The following is a 21191-nucleotide window of genomic DNA, read 5'->3' as shown; positions in this document are numbered from 1 at the left end:
GTGGATTTTCATTGACAAACGGTGCAGAATTCATCCCACAAATTAACAAATTTTTTTTTTTTTGACGCACAATTAACGTGTGCATGTTCTATGCCCCTTCCTCTGTAGTTTGGGAAATCAGGAAGTGATGTAGCTGGTGGGTGTAAGTCGTGATAAAGTGCACTTATGGACAGAATCGGTGTGTATTGTTGCATTCTGACTTTTTACATAAAATGTGTGTTTATATGGGTTGTTTTACAATCAGGGTACAAAGTTTGTGTCACAGGGGTCCAAAATATAAATAAAAAAAAAAAAACTATCAGATCTGCACTTTTGGAAATTAATGCACATATGAACATAGGCATGTGTAATAGTTTGTATTATAACAAGATTAAGTGTAGCTTTAAGCAGGGCTGGGAGAAACAAATGAAGTGATTCTCGGAGAGGACTTTTATTTTTTTTTGGACAATTCAGAATCCACTCCTTCCATAGTGCTTTTAAATATAAGGCTGTAAGCTTTGTGTTAGCTGTCTCTAATATTTATGTCACAATATCTTGACCACATTTTAGGATGAAAATAATCATTTTAGATCCGTTATTTTATATTGAAAAATTAGCCGTCTCGGAGAGGACGTTTTTTTTTTGACACAATTACATACTAATTTGATCAAAATAGTCTGAAAACTTACTGGCATTCAACATTAAAACTTAACTATGTTTCCAGTGATATGGAACCAAATACAGTGGTGCTTGAAAGTTTGTGAACCCTTTAGAATTTTCTATATTTCTGCATAAATATGACCTAAAACATCATCAGATTTTCTCACAAGTCCTAAAAGTAGATAAAGAGAACCCAGTTAAACAAATGAGACAAAAATATTATACTTGGTCATTTATTTATTGAGGAAAATGATCCAATATTACATACCTGTGAGTGGCAAAAGTATATGAACCTTTGCTTTCAGTATCTGGTGTGACCCCCTTGTGCAGCAATAACTGCAACTAAACGTTTGTGGTAACTGTTGATCAGTCCTGCACACCGGCTTCGAGGAATTTTAGCCCGTTCCTCCGTACAGAACAGCTTCAACTCTGGGATGTTGGTGGGTTTCCTCACATGAACTGCTCGCTTCAGGTCCTTCCACAACATTTCCATTGGATTAAGGTCAGGACTTTGACTTGGCCATTCCAAAACATTAACTTTATTCTTCTTTAACCATTCTTTAGGAGAGCGACTTGTGTGCTTAGGGTTGTTGTCTTGCTGCATGACCCACCTTCTCTTGAGATTCAGTTCATGGACAGATGTCCTGACATTTTCCTTTAGAATTCTCTGGTATAATTCAGAATTCATTGTTCCATCAACAATGGCAAGCCGTTCTGGCCCAGATGCAGTAAAACAGGCCCAAACCATGATACTACCACCACCATGTTTCACAGATGGGATAAGGTTCTTATGCTGGAATGCAGTGTTTTCCTTTCTCCAAACATAACGCTTCTCATTTAAACCAAAAAAGTTCTATTTTGGTCTGATCCGTCCACAAAACATTTTTCCAATAGCCTTCTGGCTTGTCCACGTGATCTTTAGCAAACTGCAGACAAGCAGCAATGTTCTTTTTGGAGAGCAGTGGCTTTCTCCTTGCAACCCTGCCATGCACACCATTGTTGTTCAGTGTTCTCCTGATGGTGGACTCACGAATATTAACATTAGCCAATGTGAGAGAGGCCTTCAGTTGCTTAGAAGTTACCCTGGGGTCCTTTGTGACCTCGCCGACTATTACACGCCTTGCTCTTGGAGTGATCTTTGTTGGTCGACCACTCCTAGGGAGGGTAACAATGGTTTTGAATCTCCTCCATTTGTACACAATCTGTCTGACTGTGGATTGGTGAAGTCCAAACTCTTTAGAGATGGTTTTGTAACCTTTTCCAGCCTGATGAGCATCAACAACGCTTTTTCTGAGGTCCTCAGAAATCTCCTTTGTTCGTGCCATGATACACTTCCACAAACATGCGTTGTGAAGATCAGACTTTGATAGATCCCTGTTCTTTAAATAAAACAGGGTGCCCACTCACACCTTATTGTCATCCCATTGATGGAAAACACCTGACTCTAATTTCACCTTCAAATTAACTGCTAATCCTAGAGGTTCACATACTTTTGCCACTCACAGATACGTAATATTGGATCATTTTCCTCAATAAATAAATGGCCAAGTATAATATTTTTGTCTCATTTGTTTAACTGGGTTCTCTTTATCTACTTTTAGGACTTGTGTAAAAATCTGATATTGTTTTAGGTCATATTTATGCAGAAATATAGAAAATTCTAAATGGTTCACAAACTTTCAAGCACCACTGTATTTGTTTTATGGTATAAAGAATGATTTAAGTGCATCCCTTTTGGAGCTACCTGTGGTCAAAAAAAGCACTTTTTCTAAATGACATGAGTAATTTTGCTAAATATGACACACATTGCCATACATTCACCAAAAATAACGTTATCACCAAATTTTTTTTTTTTTTTGCATGGTAAATAGAGCCATCACAGGGCTACAATAAACAACCAAGTTTATTTAGTCAAGCCTTTTGATATTGAAGATTAGTGTTAAATGTGATTTTTAGCTTGCGTACCCTGATTGTAAAACAACCCGTATGCTTTTGATGGTCCAGAGGGGAGAAGACGACATGTTAAAGGTCATAGGTAAGGGTCGGAGGTGAAACGTAGAAAATTAACTTTATTGTCTAGAAGAACGACCCAAAAAGTGAATTCAATCTTCCTGGTGTCTAATTTGCACCCGAAAATTGAATAAAATGGTTAAAATGTACTGTTTTGCCCAATTTCCGAAGGTTTGTTTACATCTCACTTGCACGCACTTTCACCGCCAGGGGACCATCGTCGTAACGTCATTCAAGGCAAACAGACCAGGAGCAGTTCTGTGTTTACTTGCAAACTGAGCACACGTGTACTGACTTTGGTCGTGAAAGGTTGTGTAAAATGTCTGATAGCGATTTTGAAGTAGGAACTCTCCAAATTGAATATCGAGAGTATATTGAAACCGTATATGTATGAACCTATGGCCGTTGCGAAGCAATCAGTGAATGTGGCTCACTGGTTTGACCGTGCAGCCTCGGAATCGGACAGCGACTCGGCCGACTCTGATCCAGGCCCGGTGCCAGGAACAGTTTACTAAGGGGGCAATTAGAAATCGCAAGGGGGCAAATATTTTTCATATAGTGTGTAGTAGTGATGGCGGTCTGACAACGTGCTTCAAACAAATAACTGCGCCAACCACAAAACCACCACGGCCCCGAAGGTTGCTTTAGTCCGGGAAAATCATGTGGCATATTACCAGGGCAGTTGCGCTTTATCAACACCCGTGCCCACCTGTTAACCCTCCCCTCCAATTTTCTCACAGACACGCGGTACAACCGGAAAGATGCCAAACATAAAACAACACACACAAACCTACAGGCAAGTCCTTTACATTTAAAATACATACAAATAGCTCCGCGGCATGAAAACAAAACGTCAATGCAAGTCTAAGGTACTTGGCTCGGCAGCCAAAATCATAATTTAAAAAAAATCAACAGACCCCGCGGCTGCACCAGTAATAGCCTTCCTGACTCGCACCGAGTCAACGCTAACTACTTAATCTGCGATCCCAGTTTAGGCGTGTAGGGGACTAAACACTCTGAAGTGATGAATTTTCACCCCCGCTGCATGGGGGGTGACGTTAACGACACGTATTCTTACGCTATTTGCGCACAAAGCGGACCATATATGAACACATACACCGACATAAACGGAGATAAACTTGGCCTACAAAGAAAGAAAATGGATTCACAATATTGTGATTGAATTCGTTTAATTCGGAGGGGGAAAGACTACTCCCGCAAACTGACTGCATATTACAGGATATTGCAGAGACAGTGCACTTGTGTCATAACAACCAATCAGATTTGTTCTACCGTGCCAGTTTTAGTAGTGATTTATGTGAAATGTATTTTTGTGCAAGGCGCAACCACTTAATATTTCGTATTTGAAAATGCAAATTATTAATACGTCTATAATACATTATATTTTCATGAGAAAACAATTAAGTGATCTGAGTCTCTGTTGAGGGGGTGGGGCTGTAGCCACGAGGGGGCGACGCCCCCTTTCGTCCCCCCCCATGGCGCCGGGTCCGCTCTGATCGCGGTGACCCCGGACCTCAACAAGACTCGTGCCCGAATGATTTATCCTGGTAGTTATGATAAATTCTTACTTTCGTCGTAATACTAAATAGAGCCCTTTTGAAGAATAATTAAAGCGCCCTCCCTAGTGGATATAGGGAACGATTACTGGACAGTGCGCCGGTCGGCCACATTAGCCTGCCATCCGCAGCATTATACTATTTATAGCCGATTCTAAGCGCGGAAATATCCCTTTGTCTCATTTCCACAATGATTGTACAGGATCCCTCAGGATTCTTGACTTGTCAATTGCAAGCAAAAGTAAAAATGTTTCCCTCCAATCTTCTCCTTTTTGCTTGAGCGTTGCTGCTCCATTTCTTCTTTGACTGCTTGATTTTGTTTCACACACACAATCCACTCTCTCTGCCTCGTCTCCTCTTTCGGAAAAAGGTAAAAATTTCTTCCTGAACCGGTCCCGTTGTTACAGTTCACTGCACAACAATAAGGCATGGGGGGTTTTTCTTTGGAAATTCCCAAACGCACGTCTGCACTCAAGCTGAACGGCAACGTAAGTAAACGGAAGTGGACTCAACTCAAGCGGTTTGTTTGGCTTAAATGACGTCACGCGCCGAGTGGTCACCAAAATAGCTGAACAGAAATTCACCACAATCTGCGCTAACTTTATTTTAATTATTACTTATTAACTATACTTCTTGGGTCCAGAAGAAAATTAGAGGGTTTTTTAACACACACAGTTCCAAATGTGCATAAAATTAAAACCGTTGCCTATGAGCTTTAAGGTCCAAGTGTGCATGTTTGTACTGCGTACTGGAGTGAGCGTGAGAGTTTGTTTTATTCTGAGAAATGTGTGAGTGATGCATTTATAAACACGGTTTTTGCTCAGGAACGTTCTGTTTACTTACAAGTGAGTTACTGCATTTTACTAGAAAACTTCTTTGAGCTGTGTGGCTAAACAAATGTTTATTTGGGTTTTGTATTTTTATTTTTTTTTATTTAAAGATCGCCATTACTGTCGTCCAGAGTCCATCACTGAGTGTGTTTTTAGTTTATTTTGGTGCAGTTTGATGCTGGAAGTTCAGTCCAGAACTCGAGGAAAATATTTTGTTCACACTGAATTGTGCGAAACCCTCAAAATTATAAAGTTAACGCTGCTTTATTTTTATTTATTTTTTTTAAACGCAGTGGGAGGAGAAAATACCTACAGAGAGAATTTTTGCCGTGTCTAGCCTTGTCCGTGCTGACCTGGCCATGTAGATTTGCATAAAGCAAGCAGATTTGTCCACACCCACTCGCCAAAAACGTGAAAAATATCCCTTGAAGGTACATTTTAGAACAGATTTTAAAAAAAATTTGATTAATTTGTGATTAAATTGTTTACTTGATTGACAGGCGTCATCTCATCTCATTATCTGTAGCCGCTTTATCCTGTTCTACAGGGTCGCAGGCAAGCTGGAGCCTATCCCAGCTGACTACGGGCGAAAGGCGGGGTACACCCTGGACAAGTCATCACAGGCCTGTGATTGACAGGCCTGATATTTTATTTGATGAGCTGAAATAGTGATGGACAAACAGACAAAAAAAAACCTATCAGTTGAGTGAAGAAAGCACAAAAAAATGATCCAAAGACGAGTTCTACGGCTCGGTCTTTTGGCTCGGTTTAGCAGTTCACATGAAAAATGCACGACGTGTTTTTGAATCGCCTCAACTTCAGGAAATGATTCCGAGTCGACTCAGTCTCTCACAAGTGCTCACTTGGAAGAGGGTCAAATGCACCTCGCTCAGACCCTCCTGGTTGTTTTGGTTCTTTGCGTTCGCATTGAGGATTCGATGCAAATGTACTGAACGTACACTACCGTTCAAAAGTTTGGGGTCACCCAGACAATTTTGTGTTTTTTCCATGAAAAGTCACACTTTTATTTACCACCATAAGTTGTAAAATGAATAGAAAATATAGTCAAGACATGAATTTGTTTTTGTGGTTGCTTTAAGGTTCTCTGCAGGTTTAAGGCATAAGTTTAAAAAAAAAAAAAAGTTATTTCAATAAATCAGTGATATATTTGTTGAAAACATGTCTTCTTCCAAGTTGGTATCATTTTTATTAAAAAAAAAATATCCTCAACACAGCCAGAGCTGAATGCAAATGTTTCCCTGTTTTTGTTTTTTAAATATGTAATTTCAAGAATTGAACTTAAATCACACGTGAAGACAACAATCCAAAACACAAAATTAACTGAAGATAGAGAGAGATAGATAGATAGATAGATATAGGCAGTTTTTTTTCTTTATCTGTTATCCCTTGGTCTGGGGATGAAAGAAAAATTAGTAATAGTATAAATATATACACTACCGTTCAAAAGTTTGGGGTCACCCAGACAATTTTGTGTTTTCCATGAAAAGTCACACTTTTATTTACCACCATAAGTTGTAAAATGAATAGAAAATATAGTCAAGACATGAATTTGTTTTTGTGGTTGCTTTAAGGTTCTCTGCAGGTTTAAGGCATAAGTAAAAAAAAAAAAAAAAGTTATTTCAATAAATCAGTGATATTTGTCGAAAACATGTCTTCTTCCAAGTTGGTATCATTTTTATTAAAAAAAAATATCCTCAACACAGCCAGAGCTGAATGCAAATGTTTCCCTGTTTTGTTTTTTAAGTATGTAATTTCAAGAATTGAACTTAAATCACACGTGAAGACGACAATCCAAAACACAAAATTGACTGAAAAAAAAAAAATATAGGCAATTTTTTTTTCTTTATCTGTTATCCCTTGGTCTGGGGATGAAAGAAAAATTAGTAATAGCATAAATATATACACTACCGTTCAAAAGTTTGGGGTCACCCAGACAATTTTGTGTTTTCCATGAAAAGTCACACTTTTATTTACCACCATAAGTTGTCAAATGAATAGAAAATATAGTCGAGACATTTTTCTGGCCATTTTGAGCATTTAATCGACCCCACAAATGTGATGCTCCAGAAACTCAATCTGCTCAAAGGAAGGTCAGTTTTATAGCTTCTCTAAAGAGCTCAACTGTTTTCAGCTGTGCTAACATGATTGTACAAGGGTTTTCTAATCATCCATTAGCCTTCTGAGGCAATGAGCAAACACATTGTACCATTAGAACACTGGAGTGAGAGTTGCTGGAAATGGGCCTCTATACACCTATGGAGATATTGCACCAAAAACCAGACACTTGCAGCTAGAATAGTCATTTACCACATTAGCAATGTATAGAGTGGATTTCTGATTAGTTTAAAGTGATCTTCATTGAAAAGAACAGTGCTTTTCTTTCAAAAATAAGGACATTTCAAAGTGACCCCAAACTTTTGAACGGTAGTGTAGTATCAAAGTTTTTGAAGAACGGTGGAACAATGCTTATGTTTTGTGACAAGTTCCAAAAGCTGGTTTGGGCTCCCTGGAGAGAAGAGACGTCACCTCCCCGTGTGTGTTAATCCTCAGTGCTGCTGTTGTGTTCTGCAGGAACGAGAGTGGATGACGCAAAGGCTCTAATCGCTGCCAGTCCTCTGAAGATCCTGGCCTGTGATGACCTGGATGAGGCGGCCAAGATGGTACACTCAAACACACCACCACAAACGTCTTTCTTTTCTTACTATTCTCTGTACACCAGAGGGATCCTTGGCTGATGATGGACGATGGACCCGATACTGATTCAGCAGATTATTATAGCTGATCAAAATGAGCTCTTGAAAAATACTGTAGGGTCATTCCATCTCAGTTCACCAAATTTAACAAAAAAAAGTCCCACCTGACCATTTGAGCTTCTGTAACTCGTGTGATTTGGGGATATCGTTTACATTTTTATTTTACCTCCTAAAGATGAGAAGCATGGAGTGAAATTTAAGCCTTCTATCTTAAACCCGAGTTGTTACAAGCGTTAGAGTATTTAACAGTTATTCCACAAAATCGAGTCGTACATGTCAGAGTTATTTGTATCGCGCTTTTAACAAGCGACATTGTCGCAAAGCAGCTTTACGGAATTTTAATGACTTGAGCTAATTTTATCCCTAATCTATCTCCAATGAGCGCGACGGTGGCAAGGAAAAATTCCCTCAGACGACATGAGGAAGAAACCTCGAGAGGAACCAGACTCATTTGGGTGATAACAGACAACGTGACCTTGATAACAGTTTTAACATGACGTCAGTTTCGTTGATGTTCTAACTCTTCATTGATGGAAACTTGAGTGCAAAACTGTTCAAGACAACTGCAGTCCTAAAGTTTGAGTCCAGAGCGTCTTCCAGGTGTGACTTTCAACTGTCCGTATGGGGCCGTCCTCCACAGGAGCGATGTGATGAGACTCCAACCAGACGTAGGGCATCAGGATGGATCAGGCAGGTCTGAGGAGCAGAAGAGGTCAGCATCTCGATCTCAAGATTGACGTGTAACACAGACCGGGGAGGGGGAGAGAGAGAAAACGCAGGTTGTTGGGTATGCCCAATGTCACCTGATAAATAAGAACAGTATACATGAGAGCAGGGACTCTGGCAAAACTAACTCAAACAGCATAACTAAAAGGAGAGAGCCAGAAGGTAACACGGGCATGAGGGAGCCCCGGGACATAAATCAGCCAGACACTACACCGTCAACAAACTCGAGTGAGCCGGCGAGTGGGGACTGACGGCATCCATACATCCCAGTTTACCAAACCACTCTGTCTGAGGATCCTCCAGATCTACACTTTTACCTCATAAACACCATTAACAAAAGGCTTGACTAAACAGATATGTTTTCAGCCTAGACTTAAACACTGAGACAAGGCTGTAAGAAAAGGCTCCGCCCCTGATGTAGCCTTCGCTATACGAGGTACCGACAGAGAGCCTGCACCTTTTGATCGAAGTACATGAGCTGATAGCCGACGAGGCACGTAGCACCGCCATGTACGATGAGATTGAGTGGAATAACTTTTTTTTTTTTTTTCGTGGTCCAAATCCTGCGTTCTGATTGGCTGGCGAGCAGGTCCATATCCTACAATACGGGCCCCAGTTACGGACCTCTGGTGGCTTGCTTGTTCACAACAACAAAAAACAGTAGAATTTTTTTTTTGTCAACATTTATCTTTTTTTTTTTTTTTAAATAACATTATCAAAAATCTTAATTTTTGCCAGCGTTTCCCAGGAGAATAGCATTAATTCTACAGAATGGACAGCGATAACGACAGTGTTCACAGCGAAAGCGAGTTTTACTACCCTGAGGAAGAAGAAATAAAAGAACCTTTCAGGAGAAAGCTAAAAACCTGTAACTGTTGCTAACGCCGAGCAAAAACATGGCTGAATCCTGAATGACTCCTATTTGTATAAATAGGGGACTACATAGGCGGCAAAATGTAGTTGTTTTCCTGCCATGGAAGTGCACTTGTATACCGAGGAGGAAGCAATTTGCATTACAGCCGTGAATGAGGATTCAAAATGGCGTCTCGGCTCGGTTTTCCCTTTCGGGCGCTCTCGTTTTCTGTTAGAATTTGGTAAAGAAAAAAATTAATATATTATTTACCAGCTTAAGGTCGGTCCGTATGGTGAAATACCGTGACCTCGGCCTTGAATACTGACCTCGGCCCAGAGGGTCTCGCTCAGTACTTTCAAGACCTCGGTCACGGTATTTCACGATACGGACCTCCCAGCTGGTAAATAACATGTATGTATTCTGTCCACGTTCACTGGATTTTTGAGAAACAGCATTTTTATTTTTTGCAAATTCGATAAATAAGAACTTCTGACAAAATAACTTCCGCTTAGACTGTAAACAAAGTGGCGCAATGACTGGAGCAATTTGTGAAAAATGCGATGATGGTAATTCTTGAAAAAATAATTTTTAAAAAAAAGATACATTCTTACCATCAAATACTTTCATTCCATATTTTGTGGGGGTTTTTTTTGTGGGGGTTTTGTTTTCGAGTAGAGTTTTTATTTTGTCCTTGGTTGGTTCCGTAACACGGTCGGCCATCCCCCCCAGGTTTTTTTTTTTTTTTTTTGGTGGCTGCCAAACCAACTTAAAGGTGCCTTACTGCCACCAACTGGGCTGGAGTGTGGAAAAGGCAATTTTTTTTTTTTTTTTGGGGGGGGACTATATATTCTTTTAGCTATTTCTGTTTCTTTTAAATACTTTGATATAGTGAGATCTGACTTGGTGTGCAACCATTTTGTTTTTCTCTACTCACGGTATTGCTGGGTTTCATGTGATGTCACATCCACCTCATTAGTTATTCAAAACTTTAGCTGGTGGTCGACCAAAGCTCAGTTGACGAAGCGTTTGTACAGAGAAGGTTCATTGCTCGGATGAAAAATGCCTTACACTTGCATTGTTTTCGGTTGTTTGAATGGATTAAACTGTGAAACTGATAAGTTTCTTCAGGGTTCCTCGTGAACTAATTAAAAAAAAAAAAGGGTGAACGAACACAGGATTTCATAAAAAGACGTGGAGAAAGGTGGCTTTTGAACCTCTGACTGAAATCGAAGGGAGCCGAGTCGAAGCACGCTCGAGTTTGCAGCGATCACTTGGTGAAAGGTTTGTATTTCCCTCTCGGCTCTGTCCTTGGTGTCTTTTTCTAAGTACTTTTCTTGCTATGTGTCGTTATTTGACGTACTTTTTATATAAAAGTCACGAAGCGCTAAAGTCCTCAGCTGTTTCTTTGTTCACTCCTCACAAAGTCTATACGCATGAAGGTCGCGACAAAATTCTTCCCCCAGCCGTACAGTTCCAATGCGCCGTGATCACTTCTCCGTCTTGTGTAACTAAGATCCAGGTCTTTAAAGGGGTTTCTGATGATCTTTGTGAATGATTTACCTGAGAGATAAGAGACAACACAAGTGAGAATCAAGCCAACTGTTTCTCTACACTTGCAGCGCTTCGTTGTAAAGACGCAAACGAAAAAGCTTAAAAAAAAAAATACGGGCAAAAACAATCCAGGATTCATTGGGCAGTGACTTGATACTGAAGTCCTTTACCCAGACACATACAAAAAAAAAAGCTGTCAGCCTCCATACTCTTCCATGCTTTCATCTGTTTTGCGGTGTAGAAGGACGTCTGCAACACCAGATAGTTCGAGATGTCGGGGAACTCGACTGAAGGGTAGTTTTCGAGATCGTATTACAAATCCTTCTTTCCCAGACTGTAGGGGTCGATTCCATTGCACACAGCAATCTTCTGAATAGATCTAAAGCCAGCAGTGGCTTCTAGATTGCGAGTGTACTCTGATAAGTTATCGCTAGTTTGTGCGACGGCAGCCGTTTAGACCACCAGCTATTTCACTTCCGGTAAAACCGCTAAGAAAAGTCATGTGACTGAAACCCAGCATTATGAGCTGATAGCCTAGTAGTAGAGTAGCCAATCGGAGTGCGCGATTGCTCATCTCCAGTGAAATGTGGATAGGATAAACACAGATGTACTGTACACACGCACAGATTTTTGGATATAATATTCACAAACTTGTTTGTCCCACAAAAGATTCCACAATTTGGATTTGGTATATGTCATACTTGCGGAATATTCCGCAAGCTTCATCTCTGAAACTGTTCATCTGATTTGGACTATTTCAGACACTGGAGTGCATCTTGTAAATGTGAAGCTGTGTATAAAATCAGTCTCCTACCTTTTGAAATCGTGGTTTCTACAGGTCTTCAGATCTGTTGCTGAAGATCACACAGTTGATTTGATTTGATACCCCGTGTCTCACTCGCGCGCGCGCGCGCTCTCTCTCTCTCTCTCTCTCAAGGAAATTGAAGCATCCAGTATTCTATATTAAAACCTGAGCAACTCTCTTGAAAGTTCACCTTCATAGAGGCTTAGTACCAGATATTTACTCTAAGAATGTGAATGTCAGAAATGGGGGTACAGTAGGAGTCTATTTCTGTCCCCCAAGGTTCAGTCTACGCAAATGTACCCACCTAGTGCTCATTATTGGACTTCAAGGTAACTATGCGTTGGGGGCGTCGTGGCTCAGGTGGATAAGGCGCCATACCATAAATCCGGGTGACCCGGGTTCGATTCCGGCCCGAGGTCATTTCCCGATCCCTCCCCGTCTCTCTCTCTCTCTCCCGCTCATTTCCTGTCTCTACACAGTCCTATCCAATAAAGGTGCAAAAAGCCCAAAAAAAAAATCTTTTTAAAAAAAAAAAAAAGGTAACTATGCATACCTTTTTAGGATCCGGATGGGTGGATGGAGGAGTGGGTGGGTGGATAATGCTGGAAAAAGGCCCCCAGTGTTTCCTGTTAGGAAGTAGGCTATGTCTTCCCCCTGGTAGGAAAAAGAGGCAAATCTGAGGTGGTGAGGTCTGAGGCGTTTGATGAACTGACATGGGATGATGATGATGTAGTAGAACCTGGCTGTAGTTCAGCAACTCTATTTTCCCAAAAATGAATCATCATGGATTCTCCTGTGTATACCTCCCTTTTTTTTTTTTTTTTAATGGTGGTTATTTTCTCTCCTGTAGGTTGTAAAGCTTTCTGAAATCGTTTCACTGGCCAAAGAGGCTCAAGTGGATGTAAAATTCCAGCTGCCCATCTAAAGAAGCTCCACACTGATGAACAACGGAACTGAAAAAGCTTCATGAACTGACTTTCGAGCTGCCGAGTCCCACGTTTCCCATCCACTACGTTCTGTCTACGGTTGCTTTCTGAATCTGCTATGTGTTAGTCATAAGGTGCTTCAGCACTTCGATATGAGAGATGCTCTCATTATACGTGCGTTTCGTTAGTTAGGTCAGGTCAGTGTTCCTACCTGTTCTTTACTCTTTTTTTTTTTTTTTTTTTTTTCCCCCCTCCTCCTTATGAAGCAGTGGACTTATTTATGTGGGTCTGTATTTATACGGAAGTGCGCTGAGGTGAAGCAAGCTGGATGTAGAATATGGTTGAAACACATGCCTGTATCTCTAGAGTCTGATTTAAAGGAAACAAAAGCTCCCTGTGTGCATTATTGGAGAAGAGCCTCATTTTCTGTTTGTCAGTGTTTTCTGCAGAGCGACTCACCATTTCCCCCACACTCAAACGCACAAACACTCCTCTGGGGAATCTCTGTAATCTTACCGTGTGTTCTTTTGGCTGTGTACGAGGAACTACTGGTTAGCAGGAGGGAATGAATAAAGTAAGAAAATTAATAAAACTAAAACTTCTCAGTTTTTTGATAATTGATGAGCAGGATGAATTCTGCTCAGAGATTTTGAGTTGGAAAAACTTCTCATGTTTGTGACTAAAAGACGCAGCACGTGTGTAGAATATTATATTATGTGCAGATGCGCACGTACACTTTTTAAAGATAACCACTCTGCTTTGAATTTGATATAGAGCAGAAGAAAAAAATTTGTCCTCCTTTTAATTGAAGTTGGGATCAAGGATCCTATCAGTGTTTAAATAATATTGGCTGGCTTTTTTTCACGGTATATCAGATATTGAACGAGTTGAAGACAAGTAGCTGAATGGACTATATCTGATATACCACGAAAAAAGGCCTATTATGATACACTTTCGACGGAAGAATTATACATTTTACAAAAAGTTAAGAACGGTGGTTTAACTTGCCGATGCTGATTCTGATGGAATGTAATTCAATGTACTGTACAAAGTCAAAGCTCTAACAATAAAAATGGTACAAGTTCAAAAAGCCTGAACAACCCAACTTGTATACAAGCTATAGACAGTTCAAGTTCAAAGTTACTTTTGGTTGTAGTTCATTGTTCCATTGCAGTTGTTCAAAACAAAAGGGGCTTTGCTGAGTGAAGTCCTCTTGTAAAAGTCTCAGTCACTTTTCCTCACCTCCAAATACAACTTGGACAATATTTCTGATATTGCTCTCTCTTCCAGTTTTTTGCTGTCCGTTGGTATGTTTTTCTCTTGTAAGTATGTGTGAAGAATATCCAGTGAAGTTTTCGTAGCCTTTCGGGTGTTCAGAGCGGCTTTCTCTTTCAAAATGTATCTTCTGCTTTTAACGAAGCAAACCTTGCGGCCATGTTTGTGTACAAACTGTCACTCGCTAGCTCGAAAGTTTTACATCTCCAATGTGTGTCTCTCTTCCAGTTTTTTAATGTCCGTTGGTATGTTTTTCTCTTGTAAATATGCGTGAAGAATACACTACCGTTCAAAAGTTTGGGGTCACCCAGACAATTGTGTTTTTTCCATGAAAAGTCACACTTTTTTATTTACCACCATAAGTTGTAAAATGAATAGAAAATATAGTCGAGACATTTTTCTGGCCATTTTGAGCATTTAATCGACCCCACAAATGTGATGCTCCAGAAACTCAATCTGCTCAAAGGAAGGTCAGTTTTATAGCTTCTCTAAAGAGCTCAACTGTTTTCAGCTGTGCTAACATGATTGTACAAGGGTTTTCTAATCATCCATTAGCCTTCTGAGGCAATGAGCAAACACATTGTACCATTAGAACACTGGAGTGAGAGTTGCTGGAAATGGGCCTCTATACACCTATGGAGATATTGCACCAAAAACCACACATTTGCAGCTAGAATAGTCATTTACCACATTAGCAATGTATAGAGTGGATTTCTGATCAGTTTAAAGTGATCTTCATTGAAAAGAACAGCGCTTTTCTTTCAAAAATAAGGACATTTCAAAGTGACCCCAAACTTTTGAACGGTAGTGTATATAATGAAGTTTTAGGAGCTTTTTGGGTGTTCAGCACATGGGTCTCTCTAAATCTTCTGCTTTTAATGAAGCAAACCTCCCAGCCATTTTTGTTTACAGACTGTTAGTCCCTCACGAGTGTAGAAGTTTTACATCTCCGATGTGTCTTTTCCAGTCCCCCCCCCCCCCCCAATATATAATTTAATTAACGCGGAAGATTAACCATATGAAGAATATCCAGGGAAGTTTTGATAGCCCTTCGGGTGTTCAGCCTGTCTTTTTCTTTCAATCTTTGGGTTTTAATGAAGCAAACCTCGCGGCCATGTTTGCATACTCAGTCACTCACTAACTCAGAAGTTTTACATCTGTGTCTCTCTTCCAGTTTTTTGATGTCCATTGGTGTTTTTTTTTTTCCTCCCCCCCTTTCCTCTTGTAAATATACGTGAAGAATATATAATGAAGTTTTGGTAGCCTTTGGGGTGTTCATGTCTTTTTAGTTTAAATTTATTTATTTAGTGCTTAAATCAAGCACTAGATTAGCCTCATCTTTCTCCCTCTCCTGGCTGACAAAGAAATGATTGTGCGCATGCGCAGCAGGAAAGTTGTCATTGGATCTTCGCATCAGCTCTGATGTGTGATGTCGTATTGTCTTGACAATGCAATATTGTAACAATATTGCACATTGTCTTGACAATGTGCAATATTGTAACAATATTGCACACGCATTCTCCATTGGGGAGAGTGCCATAATACACAGCGGATAATCAATACGATGACAATATTGCATGATCTCCATCAGTGAATTCTGAACAGTTGTTTTTTGAGTGACTCAGTACAGGTGTGAATAACTAATTTGGCGCTGTTGAAAATGCTATGGTAACTCCAATCTTTTTTTTTTTTTTCTTTTTTCTGCTCACCACTGGTATAAAAGCATCTCTAGACAGATGGAACCTTGAGGCAGGTGGGCTCCGACTCCTGGCAGCCAAGAGCAGGAATCCGACGACAGGTGAAGACTTGATAAATCTCACCTGGGTGTTTTTTGTTTTATAGTTTTTTAAAAAGAAGTCAAGTAAACTTGTGAAATCTTGCATGCAGATATGAACAATAACCATACCTGCAGCTGAGATTGATCAGTATTCCTGATGGACTCTGAGCAGCGTAAAGCTGTCCGGCAGTGACCGGTCCCTTTACTCTCAACCAGACAAGATTTAAAGAGCTACTTTTATTTGTGCTGGAGCGTAAAGGGATTTATATTCAGTCCTGACCAGGTGTTAATGTGCATATAAATTTAACATGAGCCTGCTGGGTGAAGTTGGGTTCCTCCTCAGGCCTCGACAGGTGTGGAATAGGAGATTAGAACAATACATCCATGAGCAGTCATTGTAGCAGCTTTGTGTTAAAAGGAAAGAAATGATTAAATGGCTGCAGATGGCTTTAAATTATACTATTTATGGCAAGTCAGGTTTTTTTTTGGGGGGGGTTGGGGAGAAGGGCAATGGCAGATTAAAGATGGTCTTCATTAGCTTTCTCTACACACTCTGCTAAATGGCTTAGGGATGCACTGCTGTGTGTGTGTAAGGTTGGTTTGGGTATATGTGTGTGTGTGTGTGTGTGTGTGTGTGTATATACATTTAGCGCACAGTTAGGTCCATAAATATTTGGACGAGACATTTTTTTTCTAATTTTGGTTCTGTACATTACCACAATGAATTTTGAACAAAACAATTCAGATGCAGCTGAAGTTCAGACTTTCAGCTTTAATTCAGTGGGTTGAACAAAATGATTGCATAAAAATGTGAGGAACTAAAGCATTTTTTAAACACAATCCCTTCATTTCAGGGGCTCAAAAGTAATTGGACAAATTAAATAATTGTAAATAAAATGTTCATTTCTAATACTTGGTTGAAAACCCTTTGTTGGCAATGACTGCCTGAAGTCTTGAACTCATGGACGTCACCAGACGCTGTGTTTCCTCCTTTTTAATGCTCTGCCAGGCCTTTACTGCACCGGTTTTCAGTTGCTGTTTGTTTGTGGGCCTTTCTGTCTGAAGTTTAGTCTTTAACAAGTGAAATGCATGCTCAATTGGGTTGAGATCAGGTGACTGACTTGGCCATTCAAGAATATTCCACTTCTTTGCTTTAATAAACTCCTGGGTTGCTTTGGCTTTATGTTCTGGGTCATTGTCCATCTGTATTATGAAACGCCGACCAATCAGTTTGGCTGGATTTGAGCACACAGTACGTCTCTGAATACCTCAGAATTCATCCTGCTGCTTCTGTCCTGTGTCACATCAATAAACACTAGTGACCCAGTGCCACTGGCAGCCATGCATGCCCAAGCCATCACACTGCCTCCACCATGTTTTACAGATGATGTAGTATGCTTTAGATCATGAGCTGTACCACGCCTTCACCATACTTTTTTCTTTCCATCATTCTGGTAGAGGTTGATCTTGGTTTCATCTGTCCAAAGAATGTTCTTCCAGAACTGTGCTGGCTTTTTTAGATGTTTTTTTTAGCAAAGTCCAATCTAGCCTTTTTATTCTTGAGGCTTATGAGTGGCTTGCACCGTGCAGTGAACCCTCTGTATTTACTTTCATGCAGTCTTCTCTTTATGGTAAATTTGGATATTGATACGCCTACCTTCTGGAGAGTGTTGTTCACTTGGTTGGCTGTTGTGAAGGGGTTTCTCTTCACCATGGAAATTATTCTGCGATCATCCACCACTGTTGACTTCTGTTGGTGTCCAGGTCTTTTTGCATTGATGAGTTCACCAGTGCTTTCTTTCTTTCTCAGGATGTACCAAACTGTAGATTTTGCCACTCCTAATATTGTAGCAATTTCTCGGATGGGTTTTTTCTGTTTTCGCAGCTTAAGGATGGCTCGTTTCACCTGCATGGAGAGCTCCTTTGACCACATGTTTTCTTCACAGCAAAATTTTCCAAATGCAAGCACCACACCTCAAATCAACTCCAGGCCTTTTATCTGCTTAATTGAGAATGACATAACGAAGGAATTTCCCACACCTGCCCATGAAATAGCCTTTGAGTCAATTGTCCAATTACTTTTGGTCCTTTTTAAAAACAGGGTAGCACATGTTAAGGAGCTGAGACTCCTAAACCCTTCATCCAGTTTTAATGTGGATACCCTCAAATGAAAGCTGAAAGTCTGGACTTTTGTCCATGTCCATTATATAACTATAACTTGAATATGTTTCAGTAAACAGGTAAAAAACGAAAATTTGTGTCAGTGTCCAAATATATATGGACCTAACTGTGTGTGTGTGTATGTATGGTACCAGTCAGAAGTTGAATGAATGATGAATGAAATTACTTCATTGATCTTTAAAATCGTATCGTAAAAATGTGTGCTTTTACATTCTTATCCCCACACAACATTTTCTGCATTTTCTGCTCATTTTCATGAAGGGTGCCAATACTGTGAGCTCTGTAATCATCACCGTTCGTGGTCTCACCATTTCCTCCTCACACTACAGCTCCAGCTTATCCAACTTTTTGAAAGTGAGATTAGCATAATTGCCCAGCATGCTGCACTTGTTTATGGGGACTTTTTTTTTTCGTGTGTGTGTGTGAGAGAGAGAGAGAGAGAGAGATGTTGCGACTTTAAAGCTGACATCATTCTCCAGTGGCACTTCAAGGCTCCACTTTATCTTGAGAAGTGTGTGAGGGCTTTGCCTGCGAAATCAGTAGAACTAAATTAAATTGGCACTGTAGAGCGTCATTTCTTGGTGATTTGAATTTATCTCTTGGATGGCTTATGAAGCCGCTCGAGGTGGAAGTTGGGGGGGGGAGGCCACAGTACTTTTATTCACTCTGTTATATAACTCAGTTTTACAGAAATCAAGTGTGAAAAGATGGCGGTGTTCCAACGGTGCTTATGGAGTCAGGTATAATACGTAAATTTTATTTTATTTTTTCCTGCTCTAATGCTGCTTTTTCTATATAATAATGTATGAGGTCATAATTCCTGACCTCAGACCAAAAAAAAAAAAAAAAAAAAAGAAAATGCTCCTTCAACTCGTAGTTCTCAGGAAGATCTCCTCAACCTCGAGGTCAGCAAGTGGCCTCAAATCAACATGGCCGCTCTCAGCAGGAGCACTAAACGCAACACCACTTCTTCTGACGTTTTGAGTAAACCTATACACTGTTCAGCCATAACATATTTTAAAACCACTGACGGGTGAAGTGAATAATAATAATAATATTGATTATTTCATTGCACTGGCACTTGTCAAGGGGTGGGATAAACCTGTATTCGGCAGCAAGAGAACAGTCAGTTATTGAAGTTGATGTGTTGGAAGCAGGAAAAATGGACAAACGTAAAGAACCGAACGACTTTGATAAGGGCTGAATTGTGAAGGATGGATGACTGGGTCTGATATTTCTAAAAAATAAATGGCACATCTTGTGGGGTGTTCCTGGTATGCAGTTGTACTTTTGCACCTACCAAAAGTGCTCCAAGGATCCAAAGGACAACCGGTGACAGGGTCATGGGCGTCGAAGGCTCATTGTTTCGCATGGGGCACAAAGGCTAGCCCGTATGGTCCAATCCAGAAGAGCAGAAGAGCTACTGTAGTACAAATTGCTGGCTAAAACAGAAAGGTGTCATTCTAACAATCAATGTAATTCACTTTACCTGTCGGTGTTTGTTTTTAATTGTATGACTGATCGGTGTATACAGGTTTTTCCTTTAGCTCAATCAGCATATGAATATATTCTCGGTCCTATACTGTGACCGGACTATAAACCTTACGTAATTTAGACATGACGGGATGAAATTATAGTTCAGGTTTCATCCAAACTTCAAACATAACTCAAAAAGAAGTTGCTGATAAATAGAAATAAAGAAATCTAATGTGCTGTGTTGGTGAAACGAACCAACCAATTTCAGGAATAAAATATTCCACGGTGCAGATAAAGTTAAAACACAACTTTTAAAGTGGCCCCTGGTTCTGAAAAGGGATCATTCAGACTGGCTGGTCATATCATGAATGAACCTTACAACTTGATCTAAAGCTAATTCGGCTAGACAGGAAGTAAAGCTATGTGATGATCTGAGCAGGGAAACTCTAACAGCTTGGGGAAAAACTGTGGGTACGATGGAAAGCAGGGATGTTGCCAAACACCTCGTACCTTACCGGCTTTTGATTGTCAGTCACGTTTTGTTTTGAGTAGATACACATTAGACTTAGGTGGCCATCATTTTGCCAAGTCATCATAAAGTCAAAATCCACTCCAAGTGGCCTTATCTCGGAGTCTTCAGTGGTGCAAGATTGCTTGTGTGATGAAGTTCCAAATTTGGTTTAAAACTTTTTTTTCTTGAACATTTTGGACTTTTCACCATCATGCATTGCCCACAATGCTGTGCTGACAGTGATGCTGTGGGGTTTAGCTTTCGCTTCGTCTCGACTTCAAGACACAGAATCAAGAGCTTTAGTCCTCGAGTCTGTCCAGCTGTTGCACTTCCTGTCCCATCTGTACGCTTTGCTCCAACTGGCCTGCTGTGAGCACTGTCATTTTGTCAAGCGCTAAGTAGCTATGGCGAATTTCTTATTTCATGTACGTAGCTAGGCGGCATGGTGGTGTAGTGGTTAGCACTGCCGCCTCACAGCAAGAAGGTCCGGGTTCAAGCCCCGTGGCCGACGAGGGCCTTTCTGTGCGGAGTTTGCATGTTCTCCCCGTGGGTTTCCTCCAGGTGCTCCGGTTTCCCCCACAGTCCAAAGACATGCAGGTTAGGTTAACTGGTGACTCTAAATTGACCATAGGTGTGAGTGTGAATGGTTGTCTGTGTCTATGTGTCAGCCCTGTGATGACCTGGCGACTTGTCCAGGGTGTACCCCACCTTTCGCCCGTAGTCAGCTGGGATAGGCTCCAGCTTGCCTGCGACCCTGTAAAACAGGATAAAGTGGCTACAGATAATGAGATGAGATGTACGTAGCTGCGTTGCTGTCTGGGACTTTGAGTCTAACATTTGCACCAACGTCTCCACGACTTTTGACCTTTTGCGTTGGCTTTTTCATTAATATGACATATTTTAATGTCACTGGAAAGTAGGAAAAGAAGCACTCGCTCTTTACGAACTAACAGCGTAACCTGACCGTTATCACTTTGTTTGAAAATTACTCATGGTAATTATGCAAGCCATAACCATGCCCCCTTGTGACATCAGCATGGGACAACTTCTGACAGGAATAATGCAACTACAGTACAGTACATTAACAAGCTAGCTCCAGAACTGCTAAAGACATAGCAAATATTTCAGTTGTAGACTAAAAATAATGGACAAAGCCTCTGTAAGGTCAAATAAGGAGGCTACGGGTGTTGCCATCTTATCAGCGCCTGGCTCCACCTAACTCCCCGCTAGTCCATAAATGGAGAAAGGGGTGGGGATAGTCCAGCCTGGCCACTGGAATA

The 21191-nt window shown here is 40.5% G+C and overlaps 1 protein-coding gene across 1 annotated transcript in view; it reads left to right on the top strand.

The window, feature by feature from the left end:
* sucla2 (succinate-CoA ligase ADP-forming subunit beta) overlaps positions 1 to 13781 on the top strand; it is a 46423-nt gene extending 32642 nt beyond the window's left edge. The window contains exons 10-11 of the mRNA XM_060918743.1: positions 7649 to 7737; positions 12616 to 13781. Of these exons, the coding sequence (XP_060774726.1) occupies positions 7649 to 7737; positions 12616 to 12690 (164 nt within the window). The 3' untranslated portion in view covers positions 12691 to 13781. The remainder of the gene's footprint in view (positions 1 to 7648; positions 7738 to 12615) is intronic.
* Positions 13782 to 21191: the final 7410 nt, after the last annotated feature.

The sequence above is a fragment of the Neoarius graeffei genome, chromosome 4 (genome assembly GCF_027579695.1).
Source record: "Neoarius graeffei isolate fNeoGra1 chromosome 4, fNeoGra1.pri, whole genome shotgun sequence".
NCBI lineage: Eukaryota > Metazoa > Chordata > Actinopteri > Siluriformes > Ariidae > Neoarius > Neoarius graeffei.
Note: the sequence above shows the minus strand (reverse complement) of the source record. Positions and strands in the feature narration are given on the sequence as shown.